Source organism: Dendronephthya gigantea, unplaced genomic scaffold (genome assembly GCF_004324835.1).
Source record: "Dendronephthya gigantea isolate DGI-Jeju-01 unplaced genomic scaffold, DenGig_1.0 000029F, whole genome shotgun sequence".
Taxonomy (NCBI): Eukaryota; Metazoa; Cnidaria; class Anthozoa; order Malacalcyonacea; family Nephtheidae; genus Dendronephthya; species Dendronephthya gigantea.
In genome coordinates, this window is record NW_021163039.1 from 2,242,451 (window position 1) to 2,266,157 (window position 23,707).

General features: G+C 35.3%; 2 protein-coding genes across 2 annotated transcripts; one reads left to right on the forward strand and one right to left on the reverse strand.

The window, feature by feature from the left end:
* Positions 1-673: 673 nt before the first annotated feature.
* Positions 674-16,341, reverse strand: LOC114523973 (fibrillin-3-like). The gene is made up of 28 exons (XM_028545045.1): positions 16,260-16,341; positions 14,756-15,124; positions 13,824-13,955; positions 13,366-13,488; positions 12,610-12,732; positions 12,247-12,369; positions 12,054-12,176; positions 11,727-11,849; positions 11,364-11,486; positions 11,003-11,125; positions 10,810-10,932; positions 10,541-10,663; positions 9,836-10,204; positions 9,180-9,311; positions 8,984-9,106; positions 8,697-8,819; positions 8,497-8,619; positions 8,300-8,422; positions 7,588-7,688; positions 7,200-7,457; positions 6,080-6,481; positions 5,580-5,738; positions 5,268-5,492; positions 4,695-4,857; positions 4,211-4,347; positions 3,309-3,578; positions 2,704-2,785; positions 674-2,606 (listed from the first exon to the last, which is right to left on the reverse strand). Exons 1-28 carry the CDS (start codon positions 16,339-16,341, stop codon positions 2,443-2,445), a joined length of 4,644 nt encoding a protein of 1,547 aa, XP_028400846.1. The 3' UTR covers positions 674-2,442.
* Positions 16,342-22,918: 6,577 nt separating this feature from the next.
* Positions 22,919-23,673, forward strand: LOC114524125 (THAP domain-containing protein 10-like). The gene is made up of 2 exons (XM_028545251.1): positions 22,919-23,436; positions 23,581-23,673. Exons 1-2 carry the CDS (start codon positions 23,080-23,082, stop codon positions 23,641-23,643), a joined length of 420 nt encoding a protein of 139 aa, XP_028401052.1. The 5' UTR covers positions 22,919-23,079; the 3' UTR covers positions 23,644-23,673.
* The last annotated feature ends 34 nt before the right edge of the window (positions 23,674-23,707 follow it).

The window sequence follows — 23,707 nt, forward strand, 5'->3', positions numbered from 1 at the left end:
CCAAAACAATAGCATGTGCTAGTTGTGTGTCAAGACTTATTTCAATACCTCAATGTTGTCAGTTTCACGCTTTGTTGAATCTCGGGTAACTGGGCTCATGTAAACAGCCCCTTAATTTGATCTTTTCGGCATTTAACTTGAACATCCTGCATGATGAAATATAGGGTCCTTTATATAAAAAATGAATTTTTAGGGTATCTTCAAACAGGGAAGGCATAGTACTTAATAATTCGTAATTAAGACATGCATGTATACTAACTACGAAAGCAACACGTACGTTTACGTGTCTATAGCATTGTGTTAAGCATATATTCATATAACAAAACAAAAGAACAGCGACTGGCTGTTTCTTGGCTACTGCCTAACTGCCGCTAAATGGAAATTTGACATCAAATGTGTTTAACTTTGTCGCTAAATAATCAGACATTCAAAGTGTCAACTGCAAGGTTATTTGTAATTGCAAATCAAGGCTTTGTTAAGTGAGTGTTGAAGCAGGATGTTTTCCATCTGCACGTAGCGTTCGTTTGCGTGGCGCTCGCGCGTGTTACACGATCAGATAACGAGAATCAGATTATTATTTTGAAAGCTTTAGCAAGCTAAGATTTTTTACTAAAATGTAGTCTGCTAAAGCCTGAATGTCATGCGAATTTTATTTCATATTACGGTAGCCTCAACTTGAAATATTTATTTTAAAGATGCTAAAAGTGAATGAGATTTGGACAGAGTTTTGTGAAACTGACTATGCAGGGATCACCTACGATATATTATATGCTATAATAACGTATTTTTTTGAATTGCTGCTAAAACGCCAATTGACAGTCGTTTTTCCAGCTGGAGACTTTGCATTGTAGGAAGGGATACTCTAAAAATGTTGTACCATACATGCAACTGTGCAGCCTTATTTCGATTACATGTAGCGCGTTATGGTAAAATTCATAATTGTGAAATTGGCCTGAAGGACAGGTTACAAAAATATCAAAATCAAGTCGCAAGAGTAATGGAACTGACAACCTCTGGAAGTAAGGCAAAATTACAAAAGGCCTTTTTTTATCTATAAGATTTTAAATGGCCACACCGCCTGCACCCAACCTTAAAAAAATTCATCTGAAGTATGAAAGAGATATTATAGTACGAAACAGGGAAACTGATCAAGCACCATGCATGCCGAAAAAATAATTTAGTAAAAGGTGCTTCAATTATAGTGCAGCCCTACATTAGAACAATCTTCCCCATGAGGCAAAAATTGCTGAATCTGTCATTTCCTTCAAATCGATTTTAAGGCCCTGTTTACATGATGCCGGAAGAATTTGAAAACGCAAAAATATTTATCCGTTAAAATATTTATCCGCGTCCACACGTAAACACAAAAACGATCCGAGAACGCTAAAGTTATTTGATCCCGCAATACACCTGCATGTTTTCCACCCGCGTGTCACAGGTGGGATATCGAAATGAAAGCAGAAATCTACCAAATCCAAAGTGAAAAATAAGCCATGAGGACTTGGACAGATGACAGCCCGAACTTATAAATATTGTTGTTGAGTATCTATTAATTGCATGTCGTGCATAAGAAATTGTGTATAACCATACTCAAACATTTTAGACACGTTCTCTCGAAAAATGCTTCTGCAAATGCTAAAAGAATTGGCGAGGATTTTACTCAACATGAAAATAACCTAAATAAGACTTATTTGAGGCTAATATAGCAATATAAAGTTGAGCTTAAATCACAAGACGTGAAACAAGCCTCATTAATATGGAAACGATTTGATGCCTGACGTCATCGTTTTCAATTTTATGCGGCAAAGCTGTCCATGCACGTATAAAACGCCAGATACGTGTGGACGGTACGCGTAACAGTGGGAATATTCTTGTGTTTTCAAATTCATCTGGCATCGTGTGGACAGGGCTAATATTCGTCCGTTTTCAGTGGGCGAAAACGCCATATACGTTTGGACGGTACGCGTAACCAGCGGAATATTCTTCCGGCGTTTTCAAATTCTTCCGGCATCGTGTGTACGGGGCTAATATTCTTCCGTTTTCAGTGGGCGAAAACGCCGGATACGTGTGGATGGTACGCCTAACCGGCGGAATATTCGTGCGTTTTCAAATTCTTCCAGCATCGTGTGGAATGCAATAAAATTACCGACTAATAACATTACTTTAAATTTTTTTATTGTTTTCATTGGCAAACTTTAACAAACGAAGCACTATGTTTTAGTAAAAAAATGCCAATCTTGTCATTATAATAGATGTAACACGCGCGAGCGCCAATACAATGAAAACCCTATAGCTTGCAGAAGTACACGCTGTATAAAAACAAGCCTTAGTTTCACTCCTCGCTTATGGAATGGTTTTTTGTCTTGCCTAGCACGGACTATGAATAACTACTACCTTCCACTGAGTGAACTCTCTGGCCATCATTATGGAACACTCATTCCTCTATATAGCTAGATCTTGGACTAAACCGTCTGTAATTCTTTCTGGGGTGCATTTTTTCTCCACTTTTATTGCTGATCTGTCAAAAGTTCCTCTCAAGAATACTGGTTGAGGTGAGACACTGAATTTTCTACTGCTATATTCACTTGTTGTTTGTAATATACTGCCTAAATATACGAAAATTAAAAAGGAATTGTCCCTAATGATCTGTAAACATGAATATGTTTTATACAAATTTATGTAAATATTTAAAGTTAAACTTACTGGAAGTATTGTTTCTTATCATAGCATAGGTATTGCGTCTTTCATTACGACTTCTCTTTTCTTGCAAGAAGGCGTCGTGAAACTATAAGAAATAAGAAACAGCGTTCGCAAGTGACCATAACAAAAAAGATGGCGGATGTACATTTTACCAGAATGCATTGCGGTCGGAAATCGTTTAAAAAAGTGAACCGACATCTTTTAAAGGACAGGCATTAAACAGGAAGTTATTTTCTTCACTGGGTTAAAATTTCACGTCATTAGGAGTTTTTCTTGCCATCTTTTTTCAGTCAATCATTCGTAATACCCGCAATGCTTTTTCGTTACGGTCAATTTAGAAGGAGCAGGCGAAATTTCGCCATTCGCTTAAAAATTGGGCTGCCTATGGTTTACTGAGAAATTTCGTACCCTCAAGACTACGGCCCAACGCGAGTTTCGAGAGATGTTGTAGGCAAAAGAACCAAATTTAACGCGAAAATGACGCGAAAATACTAAAGGTTCGTAGTCACAGTTAAAGCTCCATAATATCTAAACAACATCGCATTTTGAAGACAGCGAGACAGTTTAGCTAGTGAAGTCACAACTAGCACTAAGAGGTGATTATATACCTTTGTATTTAAAAGCACATGGGAAGCAAATATCATCATTCCTTGTAGCGAGTTAAATATTGCGAATAAATATTTAAACACAACTGTATCTCGATTGAATACCAGCAATCCAAACACCCAGGTTAGACCAAGTATTGGAAGAAGCACAGCGGAACCTTTCAAGCCGATTTTTGCTTTTCTCAACACGGTATCAGCTTCACTACGGATTGTGCTCACTTCGCTGGATGACAAAGCTTTTCGTAAAGCCAGAAAAAAGATAACGATGTTGATCTGAAATTATAAACATTTTATTATTATACATATCCAAGGTATAACCTCGAAATCAATGAGTTTCATGCACCAAAAAAGGAGACCCATACAGGACATTTTTTCCTGTAATGTTGGAACGATTGCGTTTTTAACAAAGATTGCCAGGTGTGATTATAACTGAAACCTTTATCATGTGTTATTCGAAGTAACTTCATGAGAAAGATTTTCACTTGTGAAATTTAACATTTCATGTGAATTCTTCCACTTGTCCTGATATCCGGGAAACCGAAGCTACATTGATATGTAGTTATGAAAGAGCTGGAATTGAACACATTAAGGCCTTTCGTGACAATAAATTCCAATTTGGAAAAAAAAATTAGTTTATGTATCATTTCACTTTTGGGTAATTTTTCCTACTTTCGGAGCATTTTTCTTACTTCTTACCACAAAAGATGATATCCTTTCACAATTTGTGCATGTGCGTTTCGACACGGTCCAGTAAATGCCGACAGGTTTTGAACATGGGTCCGGCAAATGGCAAATATCCGCCGAATTGGGAAACTTTACATCTCCGTAAACGGAATTTTATAATCAAAGCAATATGAAAATAATTTTTTGCATTCTACAGATCATTTAAATAATATATACCTTACCAGCAATATCAGCCCCATCGTGCCAACAAAAATCCAAAAAAGCACACCACCAACCGGGCACCAACATGAGTGGTCTGAGATAAAGTCAAATGGTTGATATACCACAACTAATAGTACGACAATGGTCAGTGGAAATCCTACATAAGATTCAAAAACAGCATTTCAGTAAAGGCGTTCTTCAAAGAGAGCGTAAATTAAAAGCAGGTGAAGCCTGTATGCATTGGTAAGGCAGACTGCTGAAAATTCCGAATTGCTAAAAGCCTAGGTTGAATCGTATCCGTAGTGATTAGCAAACAAAATCTTACGTTGGAAAATAATACGTTGGGCTGCTTCAGGCAGGGACAAGTGTAAGTAAGCTTTAGTTTTGATTTGAAGCATCGTTCTCTTTGGTAGTTATTTTCAATACTATTATCTTATTATTATTATAACACTAACTATCAAACAAAATTTTCCGCATCTTGTAAAGTTTGATAGTTGCACTCACCCCAACCAATGGAATAGAATGTCTTCATATATTTGCCTCCCAAGCTCAAACCGGCATAAACATTAACCAGTTGTAAATATATAACTATCCCTTCGCATAACATCCATCCAAATAAAGCGAGTACCGAAAGATATAACAAGATTGAAACGGTTATGCAAAATAACTGAAAGAAAAAGAGAAATCAATGATGAAGGTAGATAAATAGATGAATAAGTTCCAATATAACCAGGGAGTAGCGTGGCAGCGTCTTCAAACAACTTTGCATCAAATGTGGTATAACAACTGCCTAAAATAGACAAAACACTTCTCGAGGCTTCGAAACAAAGACAAAAGACTTCTCGACGTTTCGACCTGAGGGCCTTCGTCAGGAGAGTTAGTAGGACTAACTATACTATATAACTCTCCTGACGAAGGCCCTCAGGTCAAAACGTCGAGAAGTTTTTTGTCTATTTTAGGTGTTGTTATACAACATTTGATGCTAAGTTAATTAAAGATAAATAGTTTTATGGGAAGATGAAGGCAAAAAGAAAATTAATTGGTGTTAAAAGAATTTGCAGTTAAAGGTATCCAAACCTCTTCATCACGTCCGGGTCCTGCAAGGATAGCAAGGACATTTGTCATTCCAATCGCAACGCAGAGATTCATGAGAACTTTAGAAGGAACTTTGCTTTTGGCATTTCTGTGGATTCTTTTCCACTGCAACACGTGGGCTAATATCGTCAATATCACACCAGCCAATGATAGAACACAACCAACTGTTGTTATTTTCTCCAAAGCGCCCCGCTCAGCTTTACTTAACTATTGAATATATTGAATTACCTTTAGTGAATAAAGAAATTCAAATTCCTATGGAATATATTACACTTTTTAGCTTTCAAAGCTTACCAAACTTGTCTCCGAAATGTCCATATTAGCGAAAGCAGTGAGATGGTCACATTCACATAGTAAACGGTCACTATTTAACTCGCCTCTCTTGCACCCGTCGGATTTCCAAGCATTTTCATTTAATTCTGGGTTCCAATACACGCAACGTTTTGGTTTGTCCTGGGCATGAAAAATCAATTTTTAGGATTCGCATTTTTCTGTTCTGTGTTGATCATATGACTGTAATTTCAACTATCGAAATAGTAGCTAATGTATAATTAAAAGTATAATAAAATACCATGGAACAGGTTGGAATAGTGTACTTATAATGATTTTTTTGGGCGTAATGTATCGCATATTTTTATGATTTGAAAGTTGAATCGTTCTATGTGGTTCCATTCAACAATTCAGGCGTAAGCGAAATCGTTGAATATTCCACAAAACGAAGACATTCTTACTTTACAAGAATGAAAAGATTAATTATATTTCTAAGATTCATGAAGAATATCTACTGCACATACCAATCCTTTTCCATCCCAGATGATACGAACAGGTTCTTTAAACGACATTTTTGGTTCAGGTCGGACGCTAGCAGTAATGATTTTGCTGTTTACTGTATGGTTACTGCCATCATAATCAATGTTTGTCAGGAATAAGTTCAGTGTCTTATACCACACGACAACTACCACAGCTCCGGAAGTGTTCCGAATTGCGTCCGGTGATAAAATGAACGATGTATTTGGGAAATTGAAAACCCTTTCCTGAGGTGGAAATTCTGAGGGCTTTTGGTATTTGACACGTATCTGCACGTTAGAATGATTGCGAAATATAGGCGAGGTACTTTTGTTGTTCTTTAATTTCTCCCCACATTGAAATCCATAATTTTGCAATGTTACCGCCAGATCACGGACCGTATTCCGGTTCTAACGGAGGAATAAAAGGAAGAATTTAAAAAAGAAATTGAAGCGAAAATCATAAAAAGTAATGGACATAAGAAAAACCTACCGAGCGAGTTTTATATTAACATCGTTGGTATACTCAAGACAATGAAATGAATTAAAAAGTCATTTTTTGGAGAAATTATGAAGAAAGAAAGAAAAGTCTGGATTAGGAAACATAAAGATGGCAAGTAGAAATACGACGAACAATCCTAATATTGGATGTAAAAACCGACAGGGGATAGGAAAGGTGCGTCTTGCGAGAAGCACAATATAGTAAAGTGAGTAAAAGTAGGTAAATGGCCTTGTTCTTCTGTGTGTGCGACAAAAAACAGTGCAATTATTTTCATGGGACAAATCTAAGAGCTGCACCGAAAAATTTGAGTCAACAAAGAAAACTTGTCACATAATGTGACCACTTGTATGCGGTTGGCCAGCGTACTATAGTATTTTGCAATGGCGCGCTCACGTTGTCAATAATTTGTTGTGCATTATAAGCACGTGCAATTGCCAATTAAAACTTGTCGTATAAACACTTGTCATAGAAAACTTGCTTAAATGCATGTTAAAAGATCTCACCGCTCTCGCACAAGAATGATAGTTCTGTTTTCCTTTGTGATAAGACGAATGAGAAGAGCCTGCGTACTTTTGCAGCAGAAAACGCGACCAGAAATGGAGGAAAATGGGAAATATGGGAACTTACCGTCATATTTCTCCAGGATTCTCTGTTTCTATCATCCAATATATTATTTGCAGGGCCCAATATGTTAAAACAATCATCAGAAATATTCAAATTAACAATTTTCTGAATTATTTTAACGGTGCCATAAAGATATTCGGAACCTAGCATTTCTTCCTTTTCATTTCCAGGATAACGTCCAGTAAGATTAGACAGTTCTTGGATGATATTTTGTGCGGATCTTTCTCGAGCAGTTGCATTCTTTTTATATAGTTCATCCACCTAAAAGTTAAATAATGAACTTTTTATGCGCGGAAAAACTTTTGTGCTGATTGATGATTGATCAGTCCAACGATGCATTACTGCACAATTATTTGGATGTATAGTATGAACGTCCATAATTCTAGTTTACCTCCTTCATGAGTTTTCTAAACTTGTCTTTCTTGCTGAAGTTCACTTTACCAGAAACCAAGACTAAAGAAACGAGCCTGTTTTTTCGTTGGGGAATTAAGACTAGTAGAATATGAAAAATTAAATTAGTAAAATAATATTTAATTAAATTAAATAAAATTAAATAAAATTAATTTTTGTCTACTTTTCGTTTATCTACGCATTCGTATTTTTCTAGGAATCCTTCGCGGAATGCTTTTTTTTCAATTTTCAAGAGGAAAAATGGAATTTCCGGGTATGAAGTGTATTATCAAATGATATAGATTTAAAATGGATTGTAATTCATGTGGTATATGTTTTGCTCTTAAATTTTTCATTATCTGCAATTCTCATATTTGCACTTTCAGGTTGGATCGGCATGGCAATTATTGCATATTGTTCATTTTTTCCTCGCATTATCTCCTTTTTCAAGGCACTATGTGCACGTTTATGCATATAACGTCTAACAAAAAGTTGACAGTTAGTTTGGAGAGAATTTTCCCCCGAAACATCTTTAGTAATAGATTAAAGTTGTATATTGTTCTGTTATCGCCCAGCAGCGTTGCTGCACTGGGCTCGAGGATGATACCTGTGAGTTTAAGAGGCACATTCATTCTCGTCTTACATTGATTACATATTCCAAGATATTCGGTAAACAACATGCCATTAAAGCACGTATGGTAACACAACCATACCTTCACAAATGGTACCATTTCCTTTTAATCCCTTGTTGCAAGTACAGCTGTATGATCCAATAGTATTGTTGCATGTGGCTTGAGAATGACATCTGTGAGTTTTCAAGGAACATTCATCCATGTCTACGAATACAGATTCACAAACATTTAATATTAAGCAATGCATTAATAAAACGCTAATGCTAACAAAACCATACCTTCACAAACGGTCCCATTTCCTTTGAGTCCTTTATTACAAGTACAAGTATATGATCCATTGGTATTGTTGCACGAGGCATGAGGATGACATTGGTGAGTTTCCAAAGTACATTCATCACGGTCTTTAGTAAAAATATTTAGTACTCAGCATGTAATTAAAAATAACGACCCCGATTTTCTACTCTATGACTTATTGTACCTTTACAAATGGTCCCATTTCCTTCAAATCCTTCATTACAAGAACAAGTATATGATCCAAGAGTATTGTTACACGAGGCTCGAGAAGGACATTTGTGACTTTCCAATGTACATTCATCAGCGTCTATGGTTGATTCCAAAAATACGATATCCAGTAAAAAGTAAGCATAATAGCCATCATTCCTTACTGTCAGCCTTATGATGCTTTTGAAAACATTCCTGTACTCCAAAATATTCGGTAAACAGCAAGTCATTAATACTTCACGTATGATGATAACGCAAACATACCTTCGCAAACGATCCCATTTCCAATAAATCCTCCATTACAAGTACAGTTGTATAATCCAATGGTATTGCTGCACGTAGCTTGAGAATGGCATGTGTGAGTTTTCAAGGCACATTCATCCAAGTCTACATTATACATTCCAAAATATTCAGCACTCAGCATGTCAAAAATAAAAAGAGAAGGTTACCACGTCCATACCTTTGCAAACGATCCCATTTCCAATAAATCCTTTATTACAAGAACAGGTGTATGATCCAATGGAATTGTTGCACGAGGCTTGAGGATGACACCTGTGTGTTCCCAACAGACACTCATCAACGTCGTCTACTGCTGTTATAGTGTTAAAATATTTGTAAAATTTAGTGCATTATCACGTTGGAAAAATTAGCTGAATTTTTTGAAATAGAAAATCATAATATTATTCGTATTATTATTTATCAATGCAAATTAATCCATGAAAAAATTTAATCTAATCTTAAGCATTCTAAATCTATGAGGAGATTTAAGATAAAGGCTATGTGAAGTGATTGAGATCTCCCTCCATGAGTTTGAGTGAGCTTTTGAACTACAGGTTTAAGTGGCTAAGTGCACTTGTCGAAATTATAGTATGTAAATTACGTAAATGGATTTGTGGATTCCGTACAGAATATTCTCGTAATTTTGTAGTGCTTTTTAACCCTTTGTAAATATTACCCTATAATATTTGTACCAAAGCTAAGGCGAATTGATAGTCTGGCAACAAGGAATAATTTGTCTCTAAAAAAAATTCTATAGGTATAGTATTCTGGCATGATATATACCGACTGGATTGATATATATTCATAGTATAAATTAGTCAACAAAGTAGAACATACATATCTCGCAGATAGATGCCCTAGGGGATGCACATCGTTCGTCACTGAATCGTGTGTTCTGGAACATTTCTACACAATATTCATATCTTCTTTTATTATCTGGCTGATTCGTATTCCAATTGTAATAAAATGATGTTTTTCTATCGGGGTAACACCATTTCCCTTGGCACTTTGTTAATCCAATCCAAGCCCTTTCAACTCTGAATGTTTGCGCAAGAAATGTGTTAAGAGCACCACTGGTCACCCTGGCAAGCTGGCCACCCATTTTGGTACATTGTATATTCGCATAAGTCCAACTGAAACGTTTACTATTCGCGAAGTAACAAAATTTACCAAAATATTTCCCCGACGTCGGACATCCACTTCCACCTGGAAGAGAGACAACGTCAACTGAACGCGCTGTTACACTAAGCCATTTCCCTTCCAACTTGCAAAGCAATCATAATTTTGAGGGATGCTTAATTTGTAAAGAGTGTTGCAGATAGTAAGAAATGTTCATATTTGACAACTATAGAAGCCTCAGGGAGGTATTGCATTGCAATACAAGAGGTGTATGATGCAATAGCATTCTTGCACGAAGCTTGCAAATGACAACTGCGAGTTTTTAAGGAACATTCATTCTCGTCTAGCATGAATATACATATATTCTAAAACATTTCGTAATAGGCGTGTCATTAATAAAGAACATTTGCTACATAGCCAAACCTTCACAAACGGTCCCATTTCCTATAAACCCTTCATTACAAGAACAGGTGTATGATCCAATGGTATTGTTGCACGAGGCTCGAAAATGACATTTGTGACTTTCCAAAGTACATTCATCAGTGTCTATTGTTGATTCCAAAAAAAATATTAATTACAAGTTGGCAAATAAAATTATGATTTCCTACTCTCTGATGCAAACTGTTTTGCACTCCAAAATATTCGGTAAACAGCATGACATTAATAAAGTGCGTATGCTAACGCAACCATACCTTCGCAAACGGTCCCATTTCCGTTAAATCCTCGATTACATGTACATGTGTATGTTCCAATAGTATTGCTGCACGTGGCGTGAGAATCACATCTGTGAGTTTCCAAGGTACATTCATTCTCGTCTGCGTTATGCATTCCAAAATATTCAGTATTCAGCGTGTCAAAAATAAAGTACGTTTTCTTCATTCATACCTTCGCAAATGGTCCCATTTCCAATAAATCCTTTATTACAAGAGCAGGTGTATGATCCAATGGAATTGTTGCACGAGGCTTGAGGATGACACTTTTTCGTTTTCAAAGTACATTCATCAACGTCTATAGTTGATTCCAAAATAAAAATATTTATTACCTAGTTTGCAAATAAAACTTATGTGCACTTATTTGCCACCGTTTTCTTTACGGCACGCTTGCAAACGTTTTCATTTCCTATAAACCCTTCATTAAAAGTACAGGTGTATCATCCTATAGTATTGACGCGGCTCTGTTCTGACATTGAAGATTCCAAAAATATAGTTTCAGCATGCAAATGAAAACGCCTTCATACATTCTTTACCTTTGCAAACGGTCCCATTTCCTGTAAATCCTTCATTACAAGTACAGGTGTATGATCCAATGGTATTGTAGCATGAGGCTTGAGAATGACATTTGTGATTTCTCAGCGAACACTCATCTTTGTCTAAGTGATTGATATAGATTGAAACATAATAAGGTTTACTATCGGCATTTACATAAACATGAAGTCATGTTATGCAATAATTTTCTGCGTATTCGCAAACTTTTCTATCTCCTGATAATCCGTTATAACAAGTACAAGTATATATCATTCAATTGCATTGTTGCACAAAACAAAAAAATCACCACCCAGTATGCAAATATAATTCAGAGCCCTTATTTCTTCCTATCTGACTTGTTGTACCTTTGCAAACGTTGCCATTTCCTGAAAATCCTTCATTACAAGTACAGGTGAATGATCCAATAGTATTCGTGCAAGAGGCTTGAGAATGACAACTGTGTGTTTCCAAACGACATTCATCATTATCTATGATCGTTGATTTCCAAAAAATAATATTAATTGCACTTTTCATTAGCATGAAAAAATTAGTGAATGCTAATTGGTTGAGAAACGCACAATCTGTTTATTAATGATTTACTGATGATTTTAATGAGTTAACAAAGTGGTGGTACGTTATTTGCATGCAAACTGGCCGCACTTAATAAAGTGTGTATGCTGAGGCAACCATACCTTCGCAAACGGTCCCATTTCCGTTATATCCTCGATTACACGTACATGTGTATGCTCCAATAGTATTGCTGCACGTGGCGTGAGAATCACATCTGTGAGTTTCCAAGGCACATTCATTCTCGTCTGCGTGATGCATTCCAAAATATTCAGTATTCAGCGTGACAAAAATAAAGCACGTATGCTACATTCATACCTTTGCAAATGGTCCCATTTCCAATAAATCCTTTATTACAAGAGCAGGTGTATGATCCAATGGAATTGTTGCACGAGGCTTGAGGATGACACTTTTTCGTTTTCAAAGTACATTCATCAATGTCTATAGTAGATTCCAAAATAAAAATATTAATTACCTAGTTTGCAAATAAAACTTATGTGCACTTATTTGCCACCGTTTTGTTTACGGTACTCTTGTAAATGTTTTCTTTTCCTGAAAACCCTTCATGTACAAGTACAGGTGTATCATCCTATAGTATTGTGGCGGCTATGTTCTTAAATTGAAGATTCCAAAAAATATAACGTCAGCATGCAAATGAAAACGCCTCCATACATTCTATACCTTTGCAAACGATCCCATTTCCTGTAAATCCGTCATTACAAGTACAGGTGTATGATCCAATGGTATTGTTGCACGAGGCTTTAAAATGACATTTGTGATTTCTCAGCGAGCACTCATCTTTGTCTAAGTGATTGATATAGCTTGAAACATAATAAGGTTTACTATCGGCATTTACATAAACATGAACACATGTTATGCAATAATTTTCTGCGCATTCGCAAACTTTTCCATCTCCTGATAATCCGTTATAACAAGTACAAGTATATATCATTCAATTGCATTGTTGCACAAAACAGTATTCGTGCAAGAGGCTTGAGAATGACAGCTCTGTGTTTCCAAACGACATTCATCATTGTCTAAGATCGTTGATTTCCAAAAAATTATATTAATTGCACTTTTCATTAGCGAGAATGAGAAATGAGAAAATGAGAATGAGAAAATTAGTGGATGGTCCGTAATTAGTGGTGGTACGTCATTTGCATGCAAACAAGCCGCACTGAATGGAGGAACTAATAAAAGCCAAAAGAAGAAAATACTTGCAAAAGCATGAAATAATGGATAAAAGTGTGACAAGACAGTATTTTGATAAGAAAGGATCATTCATGACGCTTGCCCTGAAATCATGTCCTAAAAGATCTGGATGAAGCGCTTCAAAACTTTTATCATAAAAAAATATTATCATGGTAGTGTTAAAATATATTTGCATTTTAGCATTTCAAAAAGCCCATGCTATCGTACCAGTACCATTTACTATACCTTCACAAATGTTTCCGCTCCCTGTAAACCCTTCTTTACAAGTACAGCTATATGATCCAATCGCATTGTTGCACAGCGCTTGATAATGACATCTGTGAGTTTCCAAAGCGCATTCATCCTTGTCTAAATTAGTAAAATGCAAAAAACATGGGTTCATTACCTAGGTAAATGTGACTAAGCATAAATGCACGGTATAAAATCGTTCACCACTTAAGTAAATGTCTTCTCGGAACCCGTATCGTTAGGAAATTTTCTTGGTATGCGTGGATAGTTTGAGACCTTCGCACTGCTACTGTACACAAAAAGTGTGCGAAAATAGCGTTTTTCCGAATAAGAGACGTGTTTTTAGAAATGAATTCAAAAACGAAGTTTATGGACGACTGAAAATAAAGTATAAGACATTTACCAAGCGGAAACTCTTTTTAATACAACTTGAAGTGTAGTGTAATGTAATGTACCATTGCAAACGTTGCCATTTCCTATAAATCCTTCGTTACAAGTACATGTGTATGATCCAATGGTATTGTTGCACGTGGCTTGGGAATGACACCTGTGTGTTCCCAACAAACATTCATCAACGTCGTCTACTGCTGTTATAGTGTTAAAAATTTGTACCAGTTAGTACATTATCACGTTGGCAAAATTAGCTGAATTTTTTGAAATAGAAAATTATATTATTATTCGTATTATTATTCATCAATGCAAATTAATCCATGAAAAAATTTAATCTAATCTTAAGCTTTCTAAATCTATGAGGAGATTTAAGATAAAGGCTATATGAAGTGATTGAGATCTCCCTCCATGAGTTTGAGTGAGCTTAAGTGCACTTGTCGAAATTATAGTGTATAAATTACGTAAATTAATTTGTGGATTGCCGTACAGAATATTCTCGAAATTTTATAGTGCTTTTAACCCTTTGATAGTCGGGTGGAAAGGATTAATTTGTCCTAAAAATATTTCTATTGGTATTCTGCCATTAAAAGAGGGTGAGAAAAAAACCCAACACCTTTGAAATTCAAATTAGCTGCAATGTGTCTGTAATCGGCTGTAATGTGACAGAAGTTGCCTAAAATATCTCATGGGTATACGAAGCATATCAAATAAGTGAACCATTAATTAACCTAGAACATAAAGTTTGTTCCCTTTGGGAGTTAAAATGCATTCTAAGCCCTGTAATACAAAAGAAATTCGAATTAGTTCAATTGGTTTAAATACTTTCGCATTAATTAACCACGTCTTGTTGATTGTACACAATGGGAATTGTCAAATTCCAGCCATAAGTTCGCGGCTAATTTGAATTTCAAAGGTGTCAGGTTTTTTAACTCACCTTGTATATACCGACTGGATTGATGTATTCATAGTATAAATTAATAAATAAAGTAGAACATACGTATTTCGCAGATAGATGCCCTGGGGGATGCACATCGTTCGTCACTGAATCGTGTGTTCTGGAACATTTCTACACAATATTCATATCTTCTTTTATTATCTGGCTGATTCGTATCCCAATTGTAATAAAATGATGTTTTTCTATCGGGGTAACACCATTTCCCTCGGCACTTTGTTAATCCAATCCAAGCCCTTTCAACTCTGAATGTTTGCGCAAGAAATGTGTTAAGAGCACCACTGGTCACCCTGGCAAGCTGGCCACCCATTTTGGTACATTGTATATTCGCATAAGTCCAACTGAAACGTTTACTATTCGCGAAGTAACAAAATTTACCAAAATATTTTCCCAACATCGGACATCCACTTCCACCTGGAAGAGAGACAACGTCAACTGAAGGCGCTGTTGCACTAAGCACTTTCCCTTCCAACTTGCAAATCAACCACAATTTTGAGCGATGTTTCATTTGTAAAGAGTGTTCAAATGCTAAGAAAAGTTAGCAGATCGTACGAAATGTTCGTATTTGACTATAGAAGCCTCAAGAGTACAATTACATTGCACGTTGCAAGGAAAGTTGCCTAGGGTAACGGTAGTTGGCAGACACCTGCCCACCCAAGACTAGAAAATACAAAGGCTAAAAATACTGTTCATGCAAAGTACAGAATACTCAGGTTCAAATTCATTATAAATCGAGTGCGATCACTTTAGTTGTAGACTGATTATTGATTATTAAAAAGCGTCTAATTGGGACAGACATCTTTTTCGAAAATCTAAGTGCCTGTATATTGAAACGGTGCGTTGTTTGGTAAACAATTTATTTGATTAAAACAAGGTCAACTGAAGATCTTTTTTAAAAAGCATGTAAAATCCCTGTTTTTGTTAAAATGTACTTACGCGACTTTGCTTATGGTTGCGTTATATAGTTTGAATTTTTACTGCTAGCAGCTAGCTAAATGTATGACCTTGGCCGATTTTATTAGCCAAGTAATCCGAAGTTTCAACATTTACTGAAACAGATTGGGTGAAACAAGGTGGATTTTATTTAATTAAGGGGATTTTTGCTCTCTTGAACGCTTATAACCACTTCATTCATCATCAGTAAAATTAGACCAAATAACTGAATCTCAAAATACCAATACATGTACAAAATTGACACTCACTTCTCAGCATTATATAATATTGGGTTGAATAAAATTGCTGGATTTCAAGTTAATCCTCGGCAGGCAGCAGTAAAATATAATAGTGTATTTCATGATGGTGATGAAGTTGGAAAACGTGGCGATACTTGAGGGAAAGTAGTTGAAATCAAGTTCTAATTTTTTAATGTTCCAAGTGACAAACAAGTGGGGGGAGTTTCCATAGAGTTGGAAGAATAACGATAAAAACGATATAAGATTTGGGTAAATCAACACTCGCTACAACATTATAGCAAAACAATCCATTGGTTACTGGAAAACGGGAAAAATAAAAGTAAAAATAAGGTTACTGTTCAACTAAAAACTTATACCTGCTTCTGTGACGCTGTAGAACGCATGTGATATGATCAGGATTGGATATAGAACAAATAAGTTGTGTTTTGTTGCAGTCATTTTTCCACACTTCCGTCTTGGAGCTGCGTTTATTACTGAACCCACCGTTCAGTGCGATGTATTTCTGAAAATATTCCCGTTTTATTGGTGATATAGTTCTGTGTTTATTTTTGTAAATCAGTGTAGCTATATTTCATATCATTCAAGATATTGTTGACATATGTAAACGAAACTGATGTCACACACGCACGTGGAGGTTCATTTAGCCCTCAAGGCTTCAACGATAAACGACAAGTGCCCTTTCGAAGTAAATGACTATGGCTAGTGTTAATACCAATAATCTGACTTTCAAGCGCGTTTGCAAACCAAATATAAGATTAAACGTGTCACCGGCCATTTGTATTGGCTTATTTTGTTACCAAGTATAGTAAAAAGTTCTGATTGTCAATTTTGATTGCCCTATTTTGTTACTAACTATAAGTTTACTATATTGCATGTCTTTCTGCCAACGTAGTAAAGGCTTATAATAGAATAAAATAAAATGCTTTGTAGTTAGAATCAATACTGACAAGCAATTTGAAAATATGATAAGAACTTAGCAACTTTTGGCATAAGTCCACGGAAAGAGATAGAAAAATACACTCATACGCTAAGGAATTAGACGATTATATTAAAATGAAACGATGTGCGATTAAAGTCAATATAAGACTACTTGAAATATGACTCAGCCAATTCTGGCAATTCTCCATAGAAACTAGTAGATTAGGACTCGAGTAAAAATAAATAAATTCCTTGAATTCAAAGTCACCTTCTGAAAGCTACAATGAGTGTGAAAACATGTCAGATATAGCTTTCTTCACAAAATTTTTGACCATATAAGTCGCTATGAATTAAGACGACGCTTTCAATTAAAAAGTTGGCGATTTTCAGTAGTTTCGATTTCATAAAGGTCGCTAAGGGAGGACTTAAAGTATTAATTATATATAGCTTGTTACTTGCAATGATATAAAAAATACGGCAAGAGTTTCATGAAACTGGATTTTCGAGAGAGGCAAGATGAATGAAAATTACTAGATCACTCATTCACGGAGTAGAGAATATATGCCAATTTTAATATAGACTACAACCAGTTTGAGACCCTCTCGCTAATGGATGATTTACATGGCCTAAAACATTGCAGCGCAAACGGCTGATCCAACGAAGAAGCTTTGCAAAACTCATGAAATAAAACAAAAGCATTTTCAAAGTAAAAAATCGCTTAAAATATTGAATATTAGTTAAAATTATAAAAAAGATCAAATTAAAGCCATAATGTTCATTTTGATTGATAATTTAATTTTTTTAAGATATATAGATAAATTTGTTATAATACATTTATGATTTAAATTAAATTCAAGGCTATTATTGTTATCTTTCTTATAAGGCAAGGAGGTGTGAACTTTAAGGAGAGCTTTTAAAAACCCTAAGAATTTTGAAATAAGTTGATCATTCAAACACTCGATTTTTTTAAAACGTGTCAGGTGGCACATCGGTAACGAGACCTTTCCATCTGAGACCTTTCCATTGACTAAGAAATAACTTTCTCTTTGATCATTCAATGAGTTTGAACGAGCTCTTTCAATACAAGCGTATTCTCATGTTTCTGCAGCTTGATTGTGCTATCCCTTAAGCCCGTTAAATGCATTTCTCACATCGTTCCAAGCATTTATGTCCAAGAGTCAAGCTGTACGTTACACGTCAAACGACAAACGGCAAAGAAAAAAAAACAATTAGCTAGGTAAAAGGCATTCAAGTGGAAATTGACTCAATATTTTAAAACTCTAGGTACTATCAACGATTTGACATAAGATAAGAAAGTAGCTGAACGGAAATTTTGCTGAGAATGTTCGATCTTGTTGTTTGCCGTTTTCCACAAAGCTCATAAACTTCCTACATTAACAAACTGCAGTACCATCTTTTGAATCTTCGCCGCCTAGGAGGGGCAGCAGTAAGGTGCCTACCCGGCGCCAATTTAGGCATCTGTGAGATGTCATGATACTAGGCAGTCAACATTATGAATATAGCACTAAAAGGTAAAACAGCAAGATATATCTACCCCTAGCATTCCAACATGATTAATGATGATCGGGAGATATGGCCAGTTGGGAGCCGCATTGTCGGAACTACAATTGAAAGCGGGAAAAGTTAAATAATGGAAGAAAGTGAATCTCATGGAAATATAAGCAAAAGATGCAACATAGTTTGGGACACATTAACTGTAAGCATATGTAAGCATATAAAAAAATACCGCATTCGAATGATACCAACATTCCGTGATACCAACTTGTATAAAATTATTAAATTATGCCCAACAGCTCATATTTGTAAATACGGTCATTCCACTGCGAGTTTGTTATACAAGCATTTATGTTTTTTCGACTATACAAAAGTCGGTTTTTATGAAAGAAATAAAATAAAGACGGCTTTTTGGATGTCATATTCATTCGAATTCTACTTTTTAATTCGTATGTTGAAGATGCTCTTATAGTAATCAGTTGTAAAAGAATTGTTCAGTCAATCCAACTTACGAGGGTTCAGGGAAAAAGTGGAAATCACAAGCATCAGTGAACTGTGCCAATTGGCTGCACGATACTTTTAAATATCATTTGAACTTCCGATAGTATTCTGAAAATGTTTACTGGCAGTTTTACAGATGTTTGAATAATAATAAAAAAAAACTAGTAACTATAGTTTTCCATTAGCGAATATATTCGTGCGAAATGAATTTTGCCTTGAGGCAATTTCTTCTCGATATGGGAAGCAGACAGTCCTGACAAAATCAAAATATTATGGCTTTGCCTTTAGGCAAAAGATATTGTTATTGGCGGGTTTAATTCTCAAACCGGCGATAATTTTTGTTCATTTTAGAAATATTCATAGAACAAATATGAAATACTATTTGTCGGCATCACTTGATGAACTTTTATCCACATTTCCGGCTATTTTTCAAACGAGTTGGAAATATTTTTGCTTTAAAATGCTATTATTTCTTTGAAATATGTATTTATTCGGTAAAAAATTGCGGTCAATGAAGTTCCAGACACCCTCCGACTCTACTTGATGCAAATGCCAATTACGCCTTGGCTAAAGCTAATTAAATCCAAAGCTGTTCTACTAAAAAACGGTAGGCATAACAAATAAAATATATACTTTCCAAAAAAAAACTCTGAAACTATTGGATAAAAAAGTGAATGCTTCGGGGAGATGTTTTTCCCCTTTTCTTCGTTTGTTTTTTAGTTTGTTTTTGAAAACATGGTTAAGAGGTTGCTGTAGCAAAGACGACTTGTCGAAGGAACGTTGTATTAAGGCTGTTCAGGCTAGTTAAATCAGTAAAGCGCATATCGCAGGTATACGTAAACATGTAAAGTCAGCATCGTATAAAGTCAGCATAGTTATGGAATCATACTAAGATTGCGTTCCTATGACACAAAATGTTCTTGATAAAACTTGGAATGCGAGGTCGCGGTAAGCGGGAGAATATCTTCCTCATAATATTTGAACATAATCTTCCCGTTTGTCGGGGTGACTTTCTGACTGGGGCCGGTTGTATAAAACTCTTTAACTATATTTTGCATAGTTAAATCCTAATTAACTACAGTTTTTTTAAAGTTAACTACTCTTTTACAGTGAACTCTATATATATGGAAGGCTCGCTCCAGTTCAAAGTGTGAAGCCAAACATGGCGGACCATGAAGGCTGCTTGGGTACCGAACCAGTCCTCCACGAAGCGTAAAATGCGTGAAGCGCGCGTGGAAATTAAAAACACGAATTATAAGACTATGACGAAAAATAAAAAAAGGTAACATTTCGGACGTTACAAAGTTTTTAAAATACAAAGTTTTTAAAAATGAATAGATACAATTTGTCACAACCTTACCTGGCAATGTTATTCTTTCTAGAGAGGTAACTTATGGCCTATATTTGTGTTGTGTTTACAAAACTGACCGAGTTCCACTCCTACACGTTGCCGCCATATTGAATTCAACCGCTCGTGCGTGGAGGTCTGGTTCGGTACCCAAGCAGCCTTCATGATCCGCCATGTTTGGCTTCACTTTTAGATTACGCAATGTACTACAGCGAGCCTTCAATATATATAGAGTTCACTGTTCTTTTATACAACTGGCCCCTGCATGGTCAACAACTTTGTCGAATTCTTAATTTTCGCCAACTTCGCCCAACCCGGAATAGTAACGTCAGAGCTAAAAACTTTACGCGGTTTGCGGGGAATGCGGGATAAAGTTTCGACATTAAATAAACAGAAAAAAAAATTTGGTTGGTCGCAAACTTTAATTTGCCAATAAAAAATGCCCTATAACTCTCCTGACGAAGGTATTTACGTCGAAACGTCAAAAAAATGTCGTTGCTTATTTTAGACAAATTTTATTACAATATTACAATATTTTAGTATTAAAATTTTGTTACTACATTTGATACGAAAGATATGAATAATGAATTATAATATAACATTTATAGTACGCGCTTGCTTATTGGTCGAGAAGCGTGTTTCTATTTAACAATTAGACAACGAGTCCGAGTTGTCTATGAGCGAATAGTCAACGAAGGCGAAGCCGGAGTTGACTATCCGCTCATAGACAACGAAGGCGAGTTGTCTAATTGTTTTAGTATACCCTGTACCTAGATATATTAATTTCGAGGAAATAATCGATACACCGCAAAATTTCACCGAAAAATAATTTAATTAATTCAATTTTATACGGTCGCGCTAGCGAATTTTTCCCAAACGTGCACTATCACGAATAGACGATGGTTGAGTAGCCAATCAGAATGTAGGATTTGTAATAGACAATAGTTAGGTGTATACTAAAACTGTATAGAAACACGGGAATTTTCCCGCCGAACTTGGCAAGCGAAGCGATGTAATGAGAATTTGTAATTGAATCGAATTATAATATTTGTACAAAATCTTTTTATCGAGTTGTATTATAAAAGAAATAGAAAACATTTTTTCCTGTGTTTCTATACAGTTATAAAAACACTTGTGAGAGTTTGGGAGAACTCGAAATAACGTGGAAAAACTCGCCCTACGGGCTCGTTTTCACAGTGATTATTTCTCGTTCTCCCAAACTCCCACGCGTGTTTCTATAACTGTATAGAAACACGGAAAATGTTCTATTCCTATTCCTTCCGGAAAATTCTATTTCTTAATTAAGTAATTGTTTATTGACTTTATTGACATACGTTTTTATTTAGAAGCACATGGAAAAGAAATATCATCAGTCCTTGTAGGGAGTTGAATATTGCGAAGAGATATTTAAACACGACCGTGTCGTGATTAAATACCAGGAAACCAAACACCCACGTTAATCCAAGTATTGGAAGCAGGATAGCTGAACCTTTGAGACCAATTATTGCCTTTCTTGACGTCGTTATAGCCGTTGTACGAGTTCTGTTTATGTTCGTGGAGTATAAAATTTTTCGAAAGGCCAGAATAAATATAACGCTGTTTATCTAAAAGAAAAAGAAATAATGTTACCATTTGCGTTCAAGTACGAAGCGTGAACTATTTTATCGATCTCCACTTCTACAATATCGCAGCGCGACACACACACACACACATATATATATATATATATATATATATATATATATATATATATATATATATATATATATATAATATATATATATATATATATATAATATATATATATATAATATATATATATATATATATTATAATAATATATATATAACAATTATAAATACAATTCTTTTAATTAGTTGCTACTTTAAGTTTCATGCACTTAAGCAATCATCAGGCAACGTACTAATAAAAACACGGTTAAATTGCCTGATGATTGCTTAAGTGCATGAAACTTAAAGTAGCAACTAATTAAAAGAATTGTATTTATAATTGTTATAACACGCTCTGCATTCTATGTATTGAGCACTCTGTGTTCTACAAAAGTCTATTTGGAATAGATTATATATATTATATATATATATATATATTATAATATATATATATATATATATATATATATATATATATAATATATAATATATATATATATATATATATATATATAGATATATATATATAGATAGATAGATAGATACTCGGAGTCTAATTAGAATTGCATATGATTACATTTGCATGGGATTTCAATCCTATTACACAACATATGCAATTCTAATTAGATTTCGAGTATCTATCTATATATCTATCTGCGGCCAACGTTTTTGCCAATGTGTGTATATATGTATATATACAAACTTGTTTCGTATGACAAGCAACGCTTGCCACACTCATCAGGTGAATTTAAATGTCGCGCTATGTTGTTGCCAAGGTTATATATACTATATACATGTTTGACGTAAACGGAAAGCTCTAGTGTTAAATTACATATAAATATATACAGATTATATCAAGTAATTATATTGCTTAAGAGAAATTTGTTTCTATGTCTGAACTTTGTTCTTTAAACTCAAGAAGTGAACTGTTATCGAAATGCAGGCATAGAAACAAATTCCTCTTAAAGTGCCTATATCACTCATGGCGTCTTTACGGATTTGGAAAGAGCGTAAAAAGTTAGTTTGTAAAGTATAGATCCTTTTTTGATATAAAACAATAGTTTCCGAGATATCGGGTTTCAAACAGGGCGTTTTTCGCATTTTTTAAAAAAAAGGCGTGTTGCTCTGGGAACTGGGACTCAGGAACCTAATTTGCAAGCACGCCGTCTTTCCTAATAAAAACATATATTTTCGCTGGTGGTATCCTTTGCGTTTTTCAAAATAATGCCGGAACGGTGTGTTGTCTACGGTTGTAACAACACAGCTAATTCGGAGAAAGGTATATCTTTATACCGTATACCTTATTGGGACGATAGCAGGCAAATTGCGAGAGCCAGAAGAAAGAAATGGGAGGACTTTATTCGGCGGAAAAGAGACAAATGGCTGCCAAGTGCTAGCTCAGTTGTGTGCTCTAAACACTTCGCGGAAGAGTGTTTTGATTACGGTTCGAGCACTGTAGAGAAGTACAAGACCCCGAAGCTTAAGCGTGATAAAATTGGAGTAACTGCTGTGCCTTCTCTGCTGCCTGAAGCGACATCTTTTGATAGTGAACGCACCATGCGCTTACAACGCCGAGGGAAGGTATGTGTCATATCTCGTGTATACTCACCTATATTTCATTTTTAATTGTGCGTTTTACTAGCTTTGGTTTGTACTTATATATTTTATTACTTTTAATAGGTTGTATTTAAAGCTAAGATATAAAATCTTTCGAATAATTTTTAGAGAGTACTTGAGGGACCCCCAACTGTGGAAGATCCTCAGCCTTCTACGTCAACAAACCGGTAAATACGTAGGCTTAGCAACGAGGTCGCTGATTGGTTCTTATCTGCATTCTTTCATCGCAACTCAC

What these genes read in the sequence shown, in the direction of transcription:
- LOC114523973 (XM_028545045.1), bottom strand. Translation starts at nt 16,341, where the DNA reads ATGACTGCAACAAAACACAACTTATTTGTTCTATATCCAATCCTGATC. An exon ending in AAATGGGACCGTTTGCAAAG is followed by an intron (nt 11,126 to 11,363) that starts GTAAAGAATGTA and finishes AATCAACTATAG; the next exon opens with ACGTTGATGAATGTACTTTG. An exon ending in AATCCTGGAGAAATATGACG is followed by an intron (nt 6,482 to 7,199) that starts GTAAGTTCCCAT and finishes TTCCTCCGTTAG; the next exon opens with AACCGGAATACGGTCCGTGA.
- LOC114524125 (XM_028545251.1), top strand. Translation starts at nt 23,080, where the DNA reads ATGCCGGAACGGTGTGTTGTCTACGGTTGTAACAACACAGCTAATTCG. An exon ending in GCTTACAACGCCGAGGGAAG is followed by an intron (nt 23,437 to 23,580) that starts GTATGTGTCATA and finishes AATAATTTTTAG; the next exon opens with AGAGTACTTGAGGGACCCCC.